Source organism: Sapajus apella, unplaced genomic scaffold, assembly GCF_009761245.1.
Source record: "Sapajus apella isolate SASKATOON/1434 unplaced genomic scaffold, GSC_monkey_1.0 scaffold26, whole genome shotgun sequence".
NCBI classification, from domain to species: domain Eukaryota; kingdom Metazoa; phylum Chordata; class Mammalia; order Primates; family Cebidae; genus Sapajus; species Sapajus apella.
The window spans coordinates 5,304,939-5,326,926 of NW_022436966.1; the positions used below are offsets into that span (position 1 = coordinate 5,304,939).

Sequence of the window (21,988 nt, forward strand, 5' to 3'; positions counted from 1 at the left end):
GGCAGTTATCAGTTGCACTTCGTATACTGTTTATTTCTGTAACACAGATTGACTTATATTCTATCAGTAAATAGGGAAACATAATATTCCCAGCATATTAATGCCTTGTGCCACCAAGTTGTGGTAGATAAATTCAGAATATACTAACACAGCTGAAAGCAGCAAGCTACAGAATACGGTACTGTATACTGTCCATTTAGTCCACATTTTTCCTTTTGACTCATATTGGCTATTTATCTGTGTTGGAACAATTTACTGCACAATTCTGCTAGACCTTTATGCATTTTTTCCTTGTTTTATTAACTTTGCTTCAAGTACCTCTTACACCTTTTTCTGTTACTTTCATCTTTACCTTTAAAAAGTCTTTTATTATGTTTATTACTCAGTCCATCTTTATGTTAATACTTTTACTAGGATTTTGTTTTTGTTGGTACTGTGGTTACAGAGTTGGATAGGTTTTAGCGTCTGTTCTGGACTGAATTTTCCTTAATCCATGTTATTTTTAATGGGTGGTTTTAAGAACATGAGGTTTTCTTGAGTAACATAAATACCATATTATATAGCAAACATGTCTTTTCATTTAGATCCCCCAGTCCCTCTTGAATCAGCTGCTGCTTCATCCCCATTGCCACTGACATTGTTGTGCTTCCATACTTTTTTCTTTTTGCCTGTAGTTTCTTTCTTCTTCATTCTGCCTTACATATTGCCATGAGAGTTTTTCTTTGGATGTGAAAATCTTGTGTCAGTGCTTTCATTTAAAAGTCAGGGCTACATCTTCCAGAATTAAAAATCTAAACTGTTTTGCTTGACACTTATGCTCTGACCCTTATTTCTAGCCATCCTTATGCTGTAATTAGTTCAAACTGCAGCTTTCTCAAATGCCTCATCCTTTTTCACTTATTGGTGCCTTTGTACTCTTTCTTCTGTCTGCATGTCCCTCCCCTTTCTCTGTCTGGCAAACATCAAGATCCACAGTGGCATTCTGTGAAAATATTCCCAACTCTCCCAAGCAGTTAATGGCCATTTGTAAGTAACTTTCACTGTCGTTCATTCCATGTTTCATTATGTTTGATTGCCTGCCCTCCTAAGCTGTTGGCTCCTTGAGGGCAGTGGATGCATTTTTTTCATCTTTGTAAGTCCAGTGCCTGTTGTGGTATCTGTCACCTAATGCAGAGGTGCAATGGAACTAAGTTATATTTATTGTCTAGGACTAGGAAGACCTTTGTAAGTCCTATAGATAAATGTTTAGAAAACCCCCAGTGTGTTAGGCACAAATGGGAGAGCCACCAGAAAGGAAACTGCTGTTGATTTAAAGAGAGTTTCTTTTATGCTTCAGAATTGTTGTTACATATCTGAGTAGAGACTTAGGTGTCAGGGTGTTACTTTCATTTGTAAAGGGTAAGTAAGCATTTTCGTAAATAAAGGAAACTCAAAATTTATGAACAGTGGTTACCTAAGCCACTTTATCATAACCCTTTTTTGTTCTGGAGATTCTAGAACAGTTAATAAAGTGTTAGTGCAAGTCTACATCTTTGATATCCTTCATTTAGCAAACATTTAATATTCACTTACTGGATATATCAAACATAATTTTACTTATAAAGATGAACGAAAAAAAGATATAGCCCCAGAAACTTAGCATGGATTCAGTCAGGTGTGTGGAGAGAAATATTACAGTAAGTGCTTCAGTAGCTATTATAAAGCGCTAGATTTCTTCTGGCTACTCTGCTTGTCCTGTTTGAACTTAACATGTAGCAGCTGTTTGGGCATTTTATTATTCACTCTGGTCACATTGCTCATGGAATTGTATAATGTCAAGTAATTGTTCAGTGCTGAAAGAATACTATAATTTTGTTGTTGATTACATTGCTTTTCAGTAAATTTAATTGATATTATGAAAAGTAACATGGTATGGTAGAGCAAGATTGGGATATGGATTTGGAAGGCCTGTTTGGGAGTACTCTAAATTTAAAAAAAAAAGTTATGTTTGTAAAATGACCACAAGATTGCCTGATTCACAGTTCTTGTGAGCATTGGTGTAGGTAATTAAGATGTTTGATAAATTGTAAAATTCTGTTTACATTTTTTTTTTTTTTTTTTGAGACGGAGTTTCGCTCTTGTTACCCAGGCTGGAGTGCAATGGCGCGATCTTGGCTCACCGCAACCTCCACCTCCTGGGTTCAGGCAATTCTCCTGCCTCAGCCTCCTGAGTAGCTGGGATTACAGGCATGCGCCACCATGCCCAGCTAGTTTTTTGTATTTTTAGTAGAGACGGGGTTTCACCATGTTGACCAGGATGGTCTGGATCTCTTGACCTTGTGATCCACCTGCCTCGGCCTCCCAAAGTGCTGGGATTACAGACATGAGCCACCGTGCCTGGCCCTACATTTTTTAAAGAATCAGTTGAACTACTGGAAACCAGTATGTAGTATTCTTGGCAGGTCTAGGTTTCATAATCCCAATTTCTGTGCAGCCCATTGTCAGAAATGTACTGATTAACAAAGTGGCGAATGTATCAGGGTATTTTTGGCTACAAGTGACAATACCTAACTAAAAGTGACTTTCATAAGCAACTTATTTCACAGAATGAGAAGCTCAGAGCCAGAGAGTTACAGGGTTGGTTCAGCAGTTCAGTTTCATCAAGGACATAAGCCCTGCTTACTTTAAAGCTCCTCTGCATGTCAGCAGAGGGCTGCCCCAATTTTAGACACCATCCTCTGGCCGAAGAAGAGCAGGGACTGCTTCCTTAAGTTTTTATTAGGGAGCAAAACTTTCTAAAAAGTCTCACAGAAGGTTTTTCATTAGGTTTCATTGTATTCTCAGTGGCTTTTCCATATAAGAAAAATGCCACATTTGTTACTCTGGCATTTAAGTTTTTATAACGTGGCCCTAGGTTATCTTCCATTACCAGAGTCTAGGCTTTATGTAAATAGTAAAAATAACCTCATCAGTATTTTATTAGGTACTCTGAATAAGGGTCCCAGATTACTGATAGGATTGTGAATAATAAAACTGTACGTGGCCTCTCTTGTTATACTGACCTCTACCCTCATCAGTACATAGCTATCCCCTTATGTTGTCATTCTCCTCACCAGAATAATTGGCTAGTTTACCATAACCAAAATTCTGCTTTGTCTCTGAAGGTTATATCTCCCCTCAAGCTCTATCAAGTGAAGCATAGCTGTCCATTTTAGGTTAGGGGTAATTAAGAGTTGCTGGCATTGTTTTAGACCATGAGTTGGAAAACTCTTTCTGCAAAGGACCAGATAATAAATATTTTAGGCTTGCGAGCCAAACAGTCTGTTGCAGCATTTCAACTCTACCATTGTAGTGTGAAGCAGCTATAGACAGTACATAAATGAATGAGCATGGTAGTATGTCAGTAAAACTTTACAAATGCAGGTGACGGGTAGTTTCTTAATATGTGGTACCAAAACCACAGGCAATGAAGGAAACAAGATAAATTGTACATCATCAAAATTAACAAATCTAAGCTTCAAAGGACAGAAAATAAAAAGACAATTCACAGAAAGGGTGAGTTTCTCAAAATATGTCTGATAAGAAACTTCTGTCTAGGATATTTAAATAATTCTTATAACTCAGCAATAAAAAGACAAATAATTTAAAAATGGACAAAGGATCTGAGTAGATATTTCTCCAGAGAAGATATGCACATGTCAGCAGTGATGAAAAGATCCTCAACATCATTAGTCATTAGAGAATTGCAAATCAAAATGTCAATGAGATAACACTTCACACCCACTAGGATGGTTATACTAAAAAAGACTGATAAGTATTTTTAAGGATGTGGAGAAATTGGAATTCTCATACATTGCTGGTGGGAATGTAAATGTTTATAACTGCATTAGAAAATAATTCTCAAAATGTTAAACATAGAGTTACATATGACCTAGTAATTCCATTCCTAGGTATATAAAAGAAACGTGAAATGAAGTGAAAAACTTGGACATGCATGTTGATAATAACATTATTCCATAATGGCCAAAAATGGGAACAGTCCAAATGTCTGTTAACTGGTGAATAAATAAATATGGTATGTCCATACGAATGAAATGTTCACCAGTAAAAAGAAGTGTGTTAATATTTGTTACAACACATTAGATTAACCTTGAAGATACAAAGTAGCCAGTCACAAAGAGTCATATATTGTACGATTCCATTTGTATTTAATATTCAGAATAGGCAAATATGTAGAGCCAGAAAGTAGATTTGTGACTACTTAGGGCTAGGCTGAGAGGGAGTTGGAGAGTGACTGCCAGTAGATATAGACTTTTTGGGGTTATAAATATGCTCTAAATTCGATTGTGGTGATGGTTGCCCAATAAGAAGAATGTACTAAAACCATTGAGTTGTATATTTTAGATGGATGGTTTGTGTAGTATATAAATTATATCTCAATAAAGCTGTAATAAAAACAAAACAGGTGGTCGGCTTATTGACCTGGGGCCATAGCTTGCTGACCCATAATAGATTCTTCATTTTTCCTGCTAAGCCACTTATTTATCTGTTCTCATTGCTATCTAAAATCTGTCCCATTACTCAATTTTTCATTCAAACTTTGAGTACTTGTCTCACACTTTCCCTCTGTGTTCCACTATCACTTTTCATCTTTATGGACATTCTAGCTTTAGTGTTTGTTGACCACCTCCATTTTACTAACCTTTAGTTTTCTCTCTACTTCAGCTATTTCCCGTGGCCATAGTCAATATGATGTCTTACCATCATTGAAACTGTCGCATTGCCAGGACTTTATTTCCTATTTTGAGATTACTTTCTCAATTATAATTATTGAAAATGCCATACATATAAGATTTTCTGGTTTTTGAGGAGGTTATTATATATGTTTTTAAATTAGAAAGTAGTACCAAATTATTATTGCTACCTGCAATAAGTTGTTGGAAAGTTTCCGTGTAATAGTATTTCACATTTTTTATCCATTTATTCCTCTTCTCAGCTGTCTTCACCTATCTCACACCCTGTCACTGTCATGTTTCTGTGATTGTGACTACTGTTTTAGATATGTGGAAGACATTTAAAATTGCTATGCCGGTGTGATTTGGCAGTAACAAGCCACTTGAATTTAAGTGTTCTAAGATGAGAAGAAAATGGCTGCAATAATTTCTTGGTCCTCTTGTATAATACAGAAAGGCTGTGGCTTCATGATATGTTGGTAAGAATGTTATGGGATTTATATTAGCTTGAGTTCAAATTTGGTCTCTACCACTACCAGCTGCATGACCTTGTGCAAGCTGCTTAAGCTTTTTGATACCTCTGTTTACCCAGGGGATTGTTTGGAGGATAAATGAGATAATGTATGTAAAGTCTCTGAGTGCTCAGCATGTAAATGTTACTTCAGAGTTTTTGTATTGAGAATGTTAACTTCCCTTTTTTCCATTCATATTTATAGTCACATAGTTAACTTTTAAGGATTACTTTTTACATCCATTAGTTTCTACCTAAAAAAATCTTTGAAACTTGAGAAAGCAACTTAGTTTGAAAGAAGTCATTGAAATTTAAATTAGTTTATCTGAGGTATCTGAAGGATTTTAGAACTTAAAGAATAGTAGAAAAGAAATTACATGGTTAGAAGAAAAACAGAAGAAAAAAGTTATCAGATTTTTTTTGTTTATAGACTTAAAAAAAATCTCTTTTAATAAAGCTTTTGCCATATATTTATTGCTATTTGGAAAATATACCATTGGGAGTAAGGTGCTAATCTTGAATATTTGGATTTATTAATTGATTGCTTACAGTGCACTAAGCAGTTTGTAAAATATTCTTACCTTTTTGGACATAATAGTCTTTTGAGAATTTACCTAAATGTTGGGAGTCTCATTCCTAGAAAAATTGAGGGTTGGCATGCAGAGGAAGGTTGACATGCAAGTGGACTATATCTAAAGCGTATGCACCAGTTGTTCTGAAGTCAATATGTTTTCCCAAAGAAATAAAAGGGATTTACTTAATAAGTACTTATAAAAGCATATTTAATGATAATTCAAAATATTTATTGTTTTCTCTGTATCATGATCTGAAGGGTAAACAGAACACCCAAGTGCTTTGCTATCATGGAGCTTGCAACGTAGTGGTGAGATAATGAGAAACTGGTGCCATGTGTGGAAACATCTCTTTGCATTTAATTTAGGTCTTACTTTGCTATAAGAGAAAGACTCAGAATAACGTGGTCTGCTTTTGTGTGTTCAGTAAACAAGAAAGTATTTGTAATTTTATATTATAGTAAAACAGCAGTTCATTTTGAAAACCTCACTTCTTAAGGTCATTTAAAGAGAGTTTGCAGGGCTAAAGTTGGTAATTTGTCTAGCAACCTACATAGCTTGAAATTGTTATAGAAAAAAATTAAACTTACACCTTGCTTTTAGTATGATTTATAGTAAGTCTGAACCTACCAAAAAATTGGGAAATAATTTTTGTTTGTCCCTTTTGCTACTCTTAACCCTTTCCTACTTAAGCATATTTCTATTTGATTTCCAGAATATTGCTAGAGTATGAATTCTTGTAGTAAAATATGTATATGTATATTCATAAAAGAATATACATCCTTATATTCTTTTATGGTATAAGAAAGCATTATAGAATAATATAGACTATGACAGAGCCATAGTTGAATACTAAAACTTTCAGAATAGAGGCCAGGCGCGGTTCATGCCTATAATCCCAGCACTTTGGAAGGCCAGGATGGGTGGGTCACCTGAGGTCAGAAGTTCAAGACCAGCCTGGCCAACATGGTGAAACCTTGTCTCTACTAAAAATACAAAAATTATCCAGGTGTAGCGGTACCTGCCTGTAATTCTACTTGGGAGACTGAGGCAGGAGAATCACTTGAGCCCGGGAGACAGAGGTTGTAGTAAGCCAAGATCCTGCCACTGCACTGCAGCCTGGGTGACAGAGTGAGACTCTGTCTCAAAAAACAACAACAAATTTTTGGAATAGAACCATATTTAACTGGTTCTCTTCCTTTATTTAATTAATTGCTTTGTCTTTAGTGAATTTCTCTTTTTTAATTCTTTCCTTTTCTTTTTTTTTTTTGAGACGGAGTTTCACTCATGTTACCCAGGCTGGAGTGCAATGGCGCGATCTCGGCTCACCGCAACCTCCGCCTCCTGAGTTCAGGCAGTTCTCCTGCCTCAGCCTCCTGAGTAGCTGGGATTACAGGCACGCCCCACCATGCCCAGCTAATTTTTTGTATTTTTAGTAGAGACGGGGTTTCACCATGTTGACCAGGATGGTCTCGATCTCTTGACCTCGTGATCCACCCGCCTCGGCCTCCCAAAGTGCTGGGATTACAGGCTTGAGCCACCGCGCCCAGCCTTTTTTAATTCTTTAAATGTGATATTCTACTTGTTTTGATGTATTGTCCATTTTTTATTAACTTTTCCTTGGATGAGAAAGGTTACCATCCCTCTATATGCTGATAATTTCCAAAGTTGTGTCTCTAGCCATGATCTTTCCCCTGAATGCAGATTCTCTGAGTACTTATGTCTACTTGGATATCTGTAGACCCCTACAATTTCAAAATTGTATGTTTGGGGGAGGGGGCTAAAATTCTGCAATTTTTATACTTTGATTATACCTAGCATATTGCACATGAGCATTTTCCACTTTCCTTCTCATTAATAGTTTCATAGAAGGGTACAAATAGCAGGCTGTTGTCCACTTTGCATGTACAAAAAATACTTCAGAATATCCATAAAACAATATAAACAGATACAGATTTATATATTAAAAGTTCTGTTTAGACAGCTCAGTAAAAGAGTAATTGTGTTAGAGATTAATTGTAGTGTAAAATAAGAAGTAAATAAATTAGACTACATTACAATTAAGGACTTCTCTTTGTCAAAAGATACTATTAACCATTATCCACTAAAAGGATATAGAGGTCCTTGGAGAATAGGTGATTTCTGGACTGGGGCAGGGAAAGTACAGTGTGTGCTTGGAACATCTTGTGCCAGAAGTTGCTTCTCTGCAAGTGCTCAGAGAATGATGTGGGTATGTCAAAAGGACACAGGGACCAGCCTGAATAGGAGGGACTACCACTGGCACTATGTGGAATAATTTAGGCATCAAATTAGGTAATACTGATAAATGATTATAACCCATTGACAGAAAATCCATGAATCTACACTAAAATACGTAAATATACACATTCAGAAATGGAGAAGAAAGAAAAACCACTTTATAGGAGGAAATCAAGTCATAAATGTTGAAAGAATGTTGGAATTAGAAAGTTAAAATATGGCAGTTACTTGATACTTGAATTACTTATTGTTCTATAACTATTCCAAAGTGTAATAGCTTAAAATGACACACAGTTGTTATTTCACAGTACATAATGGGCTTAGCTGAGTCCTCTGCTTCATGGTGTCACAAAGCTGACATCAAGGATTTGGCACTGGGTCTGCAGTCTCATCCAGAGGTTTGACTGGGGGATGGATCTACTTTTACACTGACTGGTGGTTAGCAGCATTCATTTCCTCATGGACTGTTGGCTGGAGGCTGCCCTCAGTTTCTTGCTTAATAAACTTCATCAAAGTGTGCAAACTGAGAAACCAGTAGAAACTATTAACAAAATAGAAAGCACAGTCTTCTATAACCTAATCACAGAAGTGTCATCCCCTTTGTTATTGTCTTACTGTGTTGGTTGAAAGCAGGTTACACAGGGAGAGAGGATTACACAAGGCCATGAACATCAGAAGGTAGTGTTCATCTTAGAGGCTGCCTGTCACTGCAGACATCATTAATATAATTGACTCACGCAAAAATCATCAATGGATGTTAAAATCATGGGTAGAGTTGAGGAGTAACTTGGATATTTACGTAGTCTGAAAATATCTTCTCACAAGATAATAAATTCAAAAGGGGAAATATAACTTTATAGTACAGAAACTTAGCAGACACAACTAAGTGATCAAAGGTAGCATTACCAGTAATGAGAAGAATCAGCATTATCTGCCCTTTGATAGTTGGGGAGAACACATTACCACTCCTCTGGTCTTCTACAAAGAAGTGTATAATCTGTATCTGTATTAAATACGAGAGAGCATCAGGCAAACCTGCTGAGGGGCAGTTTGTAAGGTAATTGACTGATACTCTTTAAGTGTCAGCCATGAAAGAAATACAGAATGAAAGCCTTGTCATAATTTAAAGAGGGACATGGCAATTGTTTTTGTTTTTGCTGTAAAGAATACTACGGGACTATTTTCGGGGGCGGGGGAAGACAGTCTCAGCTCTGTCACCCAAGCTAAAGTGCAGTGATGTGATCTCGGCTCACTGCAACCTCTGCCTCATGAGTTCAAGCAATTCTCATGCCTCAGCCACCCGAATAGCTGGGATTACAGGTGTGTGCCACCATAGCTGGCTAATTTTTGTATTTTCAATACAAAATTTAACGGGGTTTGCCATGTTGGCCAGGATGGTCTTGAACACCTGGCCTTAAGCAATCCTCCTTCCTTAGACTCCTAAAGTGCTGAAATTACAGTCATGAGCCACCAGGCCTGGCCAGGATATCTTTATGATATGTATTATAGGATAATATAAAATATTATTATAGAAATATAATAGAGGCCAAGTGTGATGGCTTCACGCCTGTAATCCCAGCACTTTGGCAGGCTGAGGCGGGGGGATCATCCAAGGTCAGGTGTTTGAGACCAGCCTGGTCAGCATGGTGAATCCCTGTCTCTACTAAAAATACAAAAATTAGCTGGATATGGTGGTTCATGTCTGTAATCCCAGCTACTCAAGAGGCTGAGACAGGAGAGTTGCTTGAACCTGGGAGGTAGAGGTTGCAGTGAGCCAAGATCGCACTGCTGTACTGCAGCCTGGGTGACAGAGCAAGACTCTGTCTCAAAACAAAACAACAAAAAAAGAGAACTATAATAGAATATTAGGACAAATAGAGTAGTTGCATAGTCTACTGGTTCTGTTGCTATATGTATTTTCTTTTTCTTTGATAAATTTCTCTTTCAGTTCTTTACATGTTGATATTCCCTAATGGCAAAATGTAAATAAGATTTTTTTTGTTGTTATTGTTGCCCATGCTGGAGTGCAGTAGTGCGATTTCCGATCACTGCAACCTCTGCCTCCCAGGTTCAAGCCTCAGCTTCCTGAGTGGCTGGGATTACATGCCCGGCTAATTTTTCTATTTTTTTGTTTTTGTTTTTGTGTTTAGTAGATATGGGGTTTCGCCATGTTGTCCAGGCTGGCCTTGAACTCCTGACCTCAGGTAATCTGCCTGCCTCAGCCTCCCAAAGTGCTGAGATACAGGTGTGAGCCACTATGCCTGGCCAAATAAGATCTTAAGATTAGATTGGCAGTTTTCAGAGTGGTTCATGGATACTTGGGGATCCCCAATACACTTTCTTGGGAGCACACAAGGGGAAAACTGTTTTTGTAGTAATACTAAAACATTTTTTGTTTTTACTGTGTTTTTATTTGTATTGATGGTTCAAAAGCAATCATTAGTAAAACTTGCTGGTACCTGAGCATGAATCAAAACAGAAACACCATACTTTACTAGAAGTTGTATTCTTCATTGCTGTGTACTTGTGCTTTTAAAAAACACCAGTTTTGCTGAAGAGTATCACTGATAAAGCAGTATTTTATTAAATCTCAACCATTAATTACACATATTTTAAATATTCTCTATGATGAAATGATAAAACTATAAAGCACTATTTGCACATATGAAATTGTAATAGTAGTTTTGAGGAAAAACAAGCACTTGTGTGATTTGTAAGCTGAACTAGCTGCTTTTTTTCATGGAAAACCAAAACTACTAGAGAGAACAACTAATACAATCTATTATTCACACTTGAGTATTTGGCACACATTTTCTCGAAAATGAACAAGCCTCAGAGAAAACCACTGACATACATGAAACAAGAAAAAAATAAGAAACCTTAGCAAAGAAATAGAAGACATATAGAAAGATCAAATCGTAATTTTATAACTGAAAAATATAATAACCAATACAGTAGCCCAGTGAGTAGGCTTAACAGCAAATAGAGGAGACCGAGGAAAGATCAGTGAACTAGCAAGTAGAAGTAGTTACCCAATCTGAACAACAGAAAACAGACTGGAAAAAAAAATCAAAGTCAAACTTACAAAAAGAAGATAAGTCTTTAAATCAGCACGAGAGAAATGACACTTCATGTAGATGGGGCAAACAGTTCAGATGACATTCTCATGTCAGTGTAAATGCAGAAATCCTTAAAACATTAACAAATAGAGTTAAATAATACTTCAAAAAATTATACACCATAATCAGTTATGGTTATTATATGAGTGTAAGGCTGGTTCACTATTTGAAACTTATATTAAACAGGCTAAAGAATAAAACCCAAGACAAAACAAAAACTTGGAAAAATATAGAGGGAAATGTTCTCAGTTGGATAAAGAACATCTGCAAAAGTCTATAGCTGACATTATACTTAATGGCAAAAGACTGAGAATTTTCTCTGTAAGATCTGTAACTAAGCAAGGATTTCTGCCCTTTTCAATAGTGCTGAAAGTTCTAGCCAGTCCAGTAAGGCAGGAAAATAATATAAAGGCATACAAATTGGAAAGAAGAAAAATATATCCTATTTGCAGACGTTATGACTATCTACATAGAAAAATTTTAAGAAATCTATACAAAAATAACTTATAGTACTAATTAATAAATAAGTTCAACAAAGTTGTGCACAGTAAAAGATAAACACAAAAATTGTGGTTAACATTAGGTAGTAGAAGGAAAAACAGGAGTGGGGGTAATTTAGGTGTCATTTAGTAAGAGATACATTGTAACTGTCAAAGTGAGTAATAGAATCTTTAAAATAGTTAACATATATTGTGTGCTTTCAGACATTTGCTGGATGTATTCAAGCAAGTTATAGATTGTAATTATGGCAGCATTTATCAGACTAGAAATTTTTAGTGGTTTTTTTTTTCTCCTAAAATCATTAGAGAAGTTTGGATCTGCCATTGGTATCATTGGTTTTTATTTCCTGTTTCTGTTATTTGATCTTTTCACTCCCTGTCGGCGACATTCATGCATCTATGGTTTCACACCTTTTGCTTTATATTTCTTAAGAATAAGGGAATCTGCTCTAGAACAGTTACTAAGATGATCAGTGACTTTACCCTAGAAAAAATTAATTTCATTATAATAATTACATTAATTGGGCAGTGGTCTGTCTTTCAGCAGGTAGAGTCATTTGGATTGATTCTTAAGATAGCTTATTTTTCAGGTTCATGTTATTCAACATTTAAAAAATATTCTATTGCGATTGTTTGGGGATCAAATCAGTAGGAATCAGGAAATTATTATCTAAAGGAATTTTCTGGCAAAGAAATAAAAAAACTTGGATCTCTTTGTTTAGAGTTACTTTGATCTTAAAGTGACAAAGTTTGAGAGAATAAAAATACATTTTACAGATATATTCTGTAAAGCTTTGAATATTTCAAAGGATATGCAGGCAGAATATTTAGACATTTATCTTTATCTAGTAGACTTTAAGACATGACAACATTTCCTTGTTTGGTTGTAGACTCTTTGTGAACTATAAATATTACTTCAGTATTAGAGTACTGTTTGCTTATTTAAAATGTATGCAGATCCAAGTGTTTAATACTCATTATGAAAAGTGAGCATCAAAACAAAAGAGAAAATCTAAAGTGCTTTAATAACTGGACTTTTAAAAATTCAAGTTTTCTAATGCCCTTAATAAACCTTGTACTTTAACACATTGATGCTTAAATGGGACTTAACCTGTTCCAGAAAACATGCACCTAATCAAATTCTTCCCTTTAAAGTAAATTTAGGACAATGTTAAATCTGGCAAAGGATATCAAAAGGTAATAAGACAGTTGGTACCTTCATGGAGTTTAAAATCAGGGAAGGAGACTAAGGAATGAATTATAAAGGTCAAGATTACTGTAATTGTAAATAGTTTTTGGTTTCTCATGATTCTGTAAGATTAATCTGGAAAATGTTATTTGCTATGAACATGTTACCTTGAAATGTGTATGTGTCTTATAAAGATAAATCCATACAGTTTTTGAATTTTGAATAATGGCAGGTGTGGAACGATTATTTTAAAGAAAGTGAGATGGTTTCTTAATTGGCGACTTAAATTATGTATTAAGCAGTTGCGTTATACTTGGGACTAAGGCCCTTAATATGTTGAGTTTTAAAAATTAGCTTTATTGAGGAGGTACAACTTACCTATAATAAAAACTAACTAGTTTTAAGTGTACAGTTAATGTGCCTTGATAAATGTGTATAGTTGTATAGTCACCATAGTCAAGATGTAGAATAGGTCTGTCATCCTAAAATGTTACCTGGTACCCTTTTACATTCACTTCCTCCTCTCCCCCTCTAGCCCACAACCCCTGAACTTTCATTTACTATATAGTCTGTTTTTTGTAGCATTTATAAATGAAACCATACAGCACATAGCTTTTTGTGCTTTCTTTCACTTAGCATATTGCTTTTGAGATTCATTTATGTTGTTGGGTGTATTAGTCTTTTACTATTCAGAAATGAATTGTCTGGATATGACAGTTAATCTGTTCACCAGTTGAAGATGTTTAGGTTGTTTCCAGATTGTTCTATTAAGAATACAGCCGCTGTGAACATGTGAGTACACATTTTTGTGTGGACATGTTTTCATTTCTGGTTACACTTTAAGAGTCTAACACACTCTTTTCTGAAATGGCGGTAGAATTTTGAGTTCCCATTAGCAATATATAAAATTTACATTTGCTCTGCATCTTCACCAGTACTTGGTATGTCAATATTTTTACTTTTAGCCACATACACTATGTGTCTGGATGTTAGTTTTCTGTTGCTGTGTAACAAATTCCCATAAACATAGTGATTTAAAACAGCACTCATTTATTATTTCATAGTTCCATAGATCAGAAGCTCACCACTGCATGACTGAGTTCCCTTCAGAGTATCACAAGGCTGAAATCAAGGTGCCATCAAGACTGAGTTCTCCTCTGGAGGTTCTGGGGAAGTCTGCTTTTGAAGCTGTTCAGGTTATTGGCAGAATTCAGCTCTTCACTCTTACAGATTGAGCTCTATTTCCTTGTTCCTGTTCACTAGAAGTCACTCTCATCCCCTCCAGGCTGCCTGCATTAAATGCCATGTGGCCCCTCCACTTCCCTTGTGTTGAAATCCTCTCCTGCTTTGACTCTCACTTTCACCTTCTTAGACCACACAGGGAAAATTGCTTTTAAAGGGCTCTTACAGGTCAGGGCCACCTGGTTAAATCTTATCCAGAGGTTGTTGATTTGGCACCTTATACATGTGGAAAATCCTTTTACGTAGTAACTAGATTAGTGTTTAATTTAGTAATTGGGAGAAAATGTGTTTATGCAAGGGGTTCAGAATTTCAAAAGGCTATCTAAAATTCTGTCCACCACATAATCATTTAATTTACATCTTCAGTAACATTTCATACGTCCATTTTTAAATTGTAGCCATATTTATTATGCTAGTTAGATGTATAGTAATATCTCACTGTGGTTTTAACTTGCATTTCTCTAATGTCCAATGATGTTAAACATCTTTTCATGTGCCTGTTTGATGTTAATCATATCTTTTGTTGTGAAACATCTGTTCAAGTCTTAATGTCTTTTTTTATTGCATATTGCTATTTAGTTGTTGTAACATCATTTGTTACAAAGTTTTTTTTTTTTTTTTTTGCCATTTAATTACCTGGAAACCTTTCTTGAAAATTGTGTGTGTGTGTGTGTGTGTGTGTGTGTGTGTGTGTGTGTGTGTATTTACTTTCTTCTGTTTCATTGATCTTTGTTTTTACACCACTACCACTCTTTTGATGACTAGCTTTGTAAGATTTTTTTTTTTCCTTTTTTTTTTTTTTTTTTTGAGACGGAGTCTTGCTCTGGCACCCAGGCTGGAGTGCAGTGGTACAATCTTGGCTCACTGCAACCTCTACCTTCCAAGTTCAAGCGATTCTTCTGCCTCAGTCTCCCTAGTATCTGGGATTACAGGCGCCTACTATCATGCCTCACTATTTTTGTATTCGTAGTAGAGATGGGTTTCACCATGTGGGCCAGGCTGGTCTTGAACTCCTAATTTCAAGTGATCCTTCTGCCTTTGTCCCCGAAGTGTTAGGATTACAGGTGTGAGCCACCGTGCCTGGCTGTAGTTTTGTTTTTTTTGTAATATTGTCTGATTTTGGCATCATAGTAATGCTGGCTTCATAAAATGAGTTCAGGACAGTACCTTTCCTTTCTGCTTTCTGAAAGAATTTGTGTAGGATTGGTATGTTTTTGCACTTCATCTTTCTCATGACTCTTTTTAGCATTATGATATGTATAAATCTCAAAATGTTTGCATTGAAATCTGTCATCTTGCTGTTTACTTTCTAATTTTTCTCATTTGCTTTTTGTTTCTTTCTAACTGCCTGCCTTTCTGTATTGAGTATTCTTTCTGGTTGTATTAGTCAGGGTTCTCCAGAGAAACAACCAATAGAAGATACCTACGTCTGGAGAGATTTACTATATGGTATTGCCTCACATGATTATGGAGGCTAAGAAGGCTCTTCCTGCTGTCTGTAAGCTAGAGACCCAGGAAAGCTGGTGCTGTAGATTGAAGGCATGAGAGCTAAAGAAGCGATGGTATAAATTCTACTCTGAGTCTGAAGGCCTGAGAACCAGGAGCATTGAGGAAGGAAAAGCTTGACTTTGCAGCTCAGACAGTCGGGCAGAAAACTAATTCAGTCTTCCGCCTTTTTGTTCTATTCAGGTACTTGACAGATAGGATGTTATCCAATCAGTGCTTTACTTAGTTCACCAGTTCAGATGCTAATCTTTTCTACAGGCACCCTAGCAGATTTTCACTCAGAAATAATGTTTAGCTGGAGATTTGAGTATCCTTTGGCCCAGTTAGGTTAACACAAAATTAACCATCACAATGATACCATTTTATTTTGTCTCCTTTTAAAAGTTGTTTTAGAGTTTGCAATATACATCTTTAATATACCATGCTCTACCTTCAAATAATGATACAGTATTTGACAACAGCATCCATCCATTTTTTTCTCTACCCTTCTGTGTTGTTGTCATATGTTTACTTTATATACCCTGCAATACATTATTTTTGTTTTTAAATAGTCATGTTTTAAAGACATTTAAAAATGAGAAAAATGTCTTTTATATTTACCATTTACCATTTCTGATATTCTTCATTTCTTAGTCTAGATCCAGATTTCCATCTAGTATCATTTTTCTTCTGCCTGAAGTATTTTCTTTTGATATTTTTTTTTGGTATGTTGGAGCCTAATCTTTTTTTTTCCCAGTTTTTGGTTATCTGGAAAAAGCATGTGCCATAATATTTGAAAGATACTTTGCTGGATATAAAAACCAATAGTTTTTTTTTTTTTAACACTTTAAACAGATTCCATTGTTTCCTGTCCTTGGTGTTTCTAAGAAGAAATATGCTGTAGTCGTTTTGTCATATGTATGTAGTTTATCTGTTTTCCTCTCTAATAATATTGTGTCACAGCAATTTGATTATTATATGTGTTTTTTCATGTTTTTCTACTTGGAATTCATTGAACTTGGATTTGGAGATTTAAAGTTTTCATCAAATTTGGAAGATTTTGGGCCGTTATTTCTTTTTTTCTTTTCCTTTTTGTTTTTTAGATGAAGTCTCGCTCTGGTGCCCAGGCTGGAGTGCAGTGGCGTGATCTCTGCTCACTGCAACCTCTGCCTCCCGGGTTCACGCGATTCTCCTGCCTCAGCCTTCCGAATAGCTGGGATTACAGGCGCGCACCACCACACCTGGCTAATTTTCCTGAGTAGCTGAGAGTATAGGTACTTGCCAGCATGCCTGGCTAATGTTTTTGTTTTTGTTTTTGAGGTGGAGTCTCGCTGTGCTGCTCAGGTAGAGTGCAGTGGCATGATCTCTGCTCACTGCAACCTCTACCTCTCAGGTTCAAGCGATTCTACTGCCTCAGCCTCTTAAGTAGCTGGGATTACATGCACCCGTTACTATGCCCAGCTAATTTTTGTAATTTTAGTAGAGACGGGTTTCACCATGTTGACCAGGCTGGTCTTGAACCCCTGACCTCAAGTGATCTGCCCACCACAGCCTCACAAAGTGATGGGATTACAGGCATGAGTCACCATGCCCAGCCTTTTTTTTTGAATTTTTTGTAGAGATGGTGTTTTGTCGTGTTGTGCAGGCTGGCATTTAGTACATTTGTAATGTAGTGCAAACACCACCTCTGTCATTTGAAAATACTTTCATCACCCTGAAAGGAAACCCCATAGCCAAAAATTGTTCACCATTCCTCCCCCCCCAGCAGCTAGCACCCACCAATCTCTGCATTTTGTTTCTGTGTATTTTTTTTTTTTATCAGAGTATTTTTTATAAATGGAATTATAAAATATGTGGCCTTTTGTGTCTGGCTTCTTTTACTTACCATAGTGTTTTTAAGGTTCATCCATTTTGTAGCATCCTATTATGTTTTATATTGGATATCATACATTGTGAATTTTATGCTGTTTTGCTAGATTTTTTTTTTTATTCCTTTAGAGTGTAAGAATTTGCCATATACTTAAGTTACTGAGACCCAAGTTTGATCTTTCGGAGACTTGCTTTCTATCTTTCTTAAGGTAAGTCCAGGACAGCCTTTAATTGATGGCCAGTATAGCCGTTCTGAGGACTGGACCCAGTTCTCTGTGCATTTAAAAGTTTCTCCACTCTGGCCTATGAGATCATGAACTATTCCCAGGTCTGTGCAAACTCCCAAAAGTTATTCAACCTGATACTGGCTCTTTTCCTGGACTTGGGAAGTTTCCTCTCAAACTTATGCAGAGACTGGAGGAGACTTTTATGCAGAAGATCTCCAAAGGTCTCACATGCATCCCCCTTTTCTAAAGTATTCTTCCTCACACGTTTAACCTCCTTGGCCACCTGAATTTCATGTATCTCTGACTTTTCAATTCAGTAACATCACAGGACTGTGTTTGTTTCCGCCTCCTGTGCTGCAACCTGGATACTTTCTTCAGATAGCAAGCTGGGACATAGATCCTAAGGGCCTACCTCTTTGGTTTTTTTATGTAGGCGATCACAGACAATGTCTGAAAAATGTTGTTTGATACAATTTTTCTGATTTACTGGTTTCTCATACCTGTAAAGTGGTTTGTATAGCATTTCTCCTTCATGGGCAGATGTTACTGAATTTTTAAAGCAGCATAGTATAAGGAAAGTCTATCTTGAATTTTAGGCAAATGGATATATTTACGGACCTCATCATCAAGTGATCTTGTCAGTAACTTGGTCATGTGGCAGGATGTTTGAATTCGTCAAGCTTTCTTACATAAACCTAAAACATGTTAGCTTTAGAACTTTTTTGATATTTAGATATAATTTTATGGTTTTGTTTAGTTGAGTGGTTCTCTAAGCAGTAAATGTCAATACCTTATTAGGAGTGCCTGTCACAGTATCTATCATTATTTTAGCATTTCCCAACCCTAGACTAGAGCTATCAGCTAGAAATTGACGGTAGAACTATTTACCTTCAGAAATGCAATTTTTTGCAGTTAATTCTGATATAATAATTTACAAACTGATATGTATTTTTTGTTTAAATGTTGTTATGCATTAGGTTCAGGGATCAGTAAACTATAGCCCAAAGGCCAAATGTAAATGAAACAATTACTGATAAATGTAATACTCCCAGGTGGTAGCTTAAGAAGCTGACCATGAAGGGGTAGGGAGAGGGGTGTAAAGGGAAATCTCCAAAACTCCTGTTTTTACTAATGACTAAGCATGAGGAAGACTGAACATGGAACAAAATTATATTGGCTGTATTGACAAAATTATATTGCCATGTTTGGCTTTGGTTTCTTTTTTTAAATGGAAGGTAATCTATGAAGACATTCTTGCTGTAAAAGTTCAAGCAATACAGAATTGGAATAAAAAGCAGGAATTATAGGGTAGAGATGATGGTGCTGCTTGGGAAAATGACTACAGAGACAGGAGTTCTCTTAATTAAAGGACTTTACTTAGTTTTCTAAAGAGCGTTGGTTTTTTATCCTGAAGGCAGTGGAGAGCTATTGAATTTTAAAAGGGGTGTGTTGTGGTCAGTTTGGGACAAATTGTGGTTGCAATAATGTTTTGGATATATGGATTCCAAGGTTAGGAGTGAGATGAGATATTCCTTGTTAATAGAAAAGTCCTTAGGGGCCTGGCCTGGTTGGTTCTTGGGTCTTGTGGATGTTGTTTAGTTGGGAGTGATACAGATAAATAGGTGAGATAGATGGTATCATTTATAAAGAATTGATAACACTGTAAAGGTCAGTGGGCTGGAGAAACAAGGACCTAGTTTTAAAATCCTGCTTGAAACCACCACATAACCACTTTTTACCTTCACTTATATAAAGCAGTAATGGTACTCATTAAAAAAAAAAAAAAAAATCTCACAGTGGCAGTGCAAAATTTGGTAAATAAGATACCAGTATGCTCTTGAGAGTCTTGCAAGAAACATACTAAACTTTAGGTAGCGTGAAATAAGAAAAAAAAAAGCATTAAGAAAAATTAAGCAAGAGTGTGAAAGGCACTGAAGATAAGAATCATGGTAAGGATATTAAGATCAATTAAATAATCTGCAAAATAAGCAGAAATCTGTCTCTATTCATTAATAATATCAAGCTTTATTAATGTTTGCTTTCTTTTATCCTCACTTTAACATATATTTTATACTTAAGGTGACCTAATATTAACCAGATCTGGAAAAATGCAGTTACCTGCTATAACTTGCAAGAAAAAGACTAGTTATTGGCAACATGTCAGTTAATTGAAAGTGATTAGACTTTAAGTTTACGTAGGATTAAAGGTACTTTGAGTTTAAAAGCCAGATAGTCATACTAAAAAAATTTTTTAGGTTGTTTTCAGTAGCTTCCTAAGATATATATTTAAATATTCCAATGTTAATTGTACCTTTATATTAATAGCAATTGTATGCTTATTGCTATTTAATTGCTAGGCAGGGTCAAGATTAGATAATAGAGTATAGGACGCTTGGTATTCAGTTTACCACTAAACTTTAAAAACTTTAAAAACTAAATATAATTACTTATATTACTTTAATTCTGTAGACCTTTTTAAAGATCTTAATGATTCTACCTCTGTGAGTCGGTTATACTACTTGGGATTTTTACTGTTTTCGATTTAGAAGTAACTTTGCCGGCTGTGGTGGCTCATGCCTGTAATCCCGGCACTTTGGGAGGCTGAAGTGGGCTGATCACCTGAGGGCAGAAGTTCGAGACCAGCCTGGCCAACATGGTGAAACTCTGTCTCTACTAAAAATATAAAAATTAGCTGAGTGTGGTGTTGCACACCTGTAATCCCAGCTACTCTGCTGAGACAGGAAAATTGCTTAAACCCGGGAGACAGAGGTTGCAGTGAGCTGAGATCGTGCCCTTGAACTCCAGCCTGGGCAACAGAGCAAGACACCCTCCCCTCCCCCCCGCCCCCAAAAAATAAAAAAGAAGTACTTTTGGTTCCACTGCTAATCAAATGGTGTGATCTTGCACCAGATATTTGACCTCCCTGCACCTAGTTCCCAGAGTTGTTAAATGTAGGCATTGACCCAGGTCTGTAGTTTTCCTAGAACAGATTTTTTTCTTAAATATATTTCACATAAAACCCTAGTATAGAAAATGGATAGTTGGTTTTACTTCTTTTAATATATAAATTAGGAGTTCAGATAAATTATGTTAAATTAGGGTCTATTCCTGAAATAAAACTTTGTATTAAAAGAAAAAATTGAAATGGTTTTCAAGCGGCTGGCTGTCAAGTTATACTCACCTTTCCATTAGTATTTTTCTTATGTAGTTGCTCATCATATAGGAAATTATGTTTCAATGCAGGGAAAAATGTTAACAGGTTTCTGTTTTTATCTTTTTAATAGCTCATTTTGTAGTCCCAGGAAATTCTTCAGTTAGAGCTGGCAAGGGAGTTTTTGTTCTAAGCTCTATTGAAAAATCACTTTACCCAGCAAGACAAGTTGGAGCATTGACAGTCCCTAATATGTTAAAATTTGACGTATAACTCTGGGCATGGTGTCTCACGCCTATAATCCCTTTTAGGAGGCCGAGACAGGTGGATCACCTGAGGTCAGGAGTTTAAGACCAGCCTAGCCAACATGGTGAAACCCTGTCTCTACTAAATATACAAAAATTAGCTTGGTGTGGTGGTGGGCGCCTGTAATCCTAGCTGCTCAGGAGGATAAGGCTGAGAATTGCTTCAACCCAGGAGGCAGAGGTTTTAGTGAGCTGAGATCGGGCCACTGCACTCCAGCCTGGGTGACAGGCTGAGACTTTGTCTCAAAGGATAATAATAATAAAAAATAAAATTTGATATATATTTAGGATTTTCAAAATATTTAAAATATATGGCTGTCAGATGATTGCATAAATCCTAAGTGACAGAACCATAAATCAGAAAAGTTGGATTTAAGAACTCTTTCTACAGTATTATTTGTTTTCTTACCTATTTCTAAAAAAAATATAAATGTAATTTATAGATGTCTTATTATTAGTTTATGGCTTATTTCCCTATGTTCTTTTGACTTAAAAATATTTAGTTTTAATTTTTTAAATAAATTTGTGCCTATTTTATGACTAATTATTTCTTTTTTTCCCCCCTCCCCAGGGAAATGAGGCAAGTTATCCTTTGGAAATGTGCTCACACTGTAAGTCAAATATTCTTGTTATTAAGAGCTAGTTTTATTCGCACATCTCTTCTGTGCGTGCATGTGTGCGTGTGTGTGTGTATGTGTATCATATACCTCTGTGATGTATGTTTACTCTGTAGCAATGTTAGCTTTTAACTATTTAAAATGGATAGTGAATTCGACATATAGTCTTCTTATGTTACCAGAATAGGAGCTTTTTTTTTTTTTTTTTTTTTTTTTTTTTTTTTTTTTTT

General features: G+C 36.0%; 1 protein-coding gene across 1 annotated transcript in view; it reads left to right on the forward strand.

Moving 5' to 3' along the window:
- PPP3R1 (protein phosphatase 3 regulatory subunit B, alpha) overlaps positions 1-21,988 on the forward strand; it is a 74,124-nt gene that overhangs the window by 12,878 nt on the left and 39,258 nt on the right. The window contains exon 2 of the mRNA XM_032291918.1: positions 21,713-21,752. Within this exon, the coding sequence (XP_032147809.1) occupies positions 21,713-21,752 (40 nt within the window). The remainder of the gene's footprint in view (positions 1-21,712; positions 21,753-21,988) is intronic.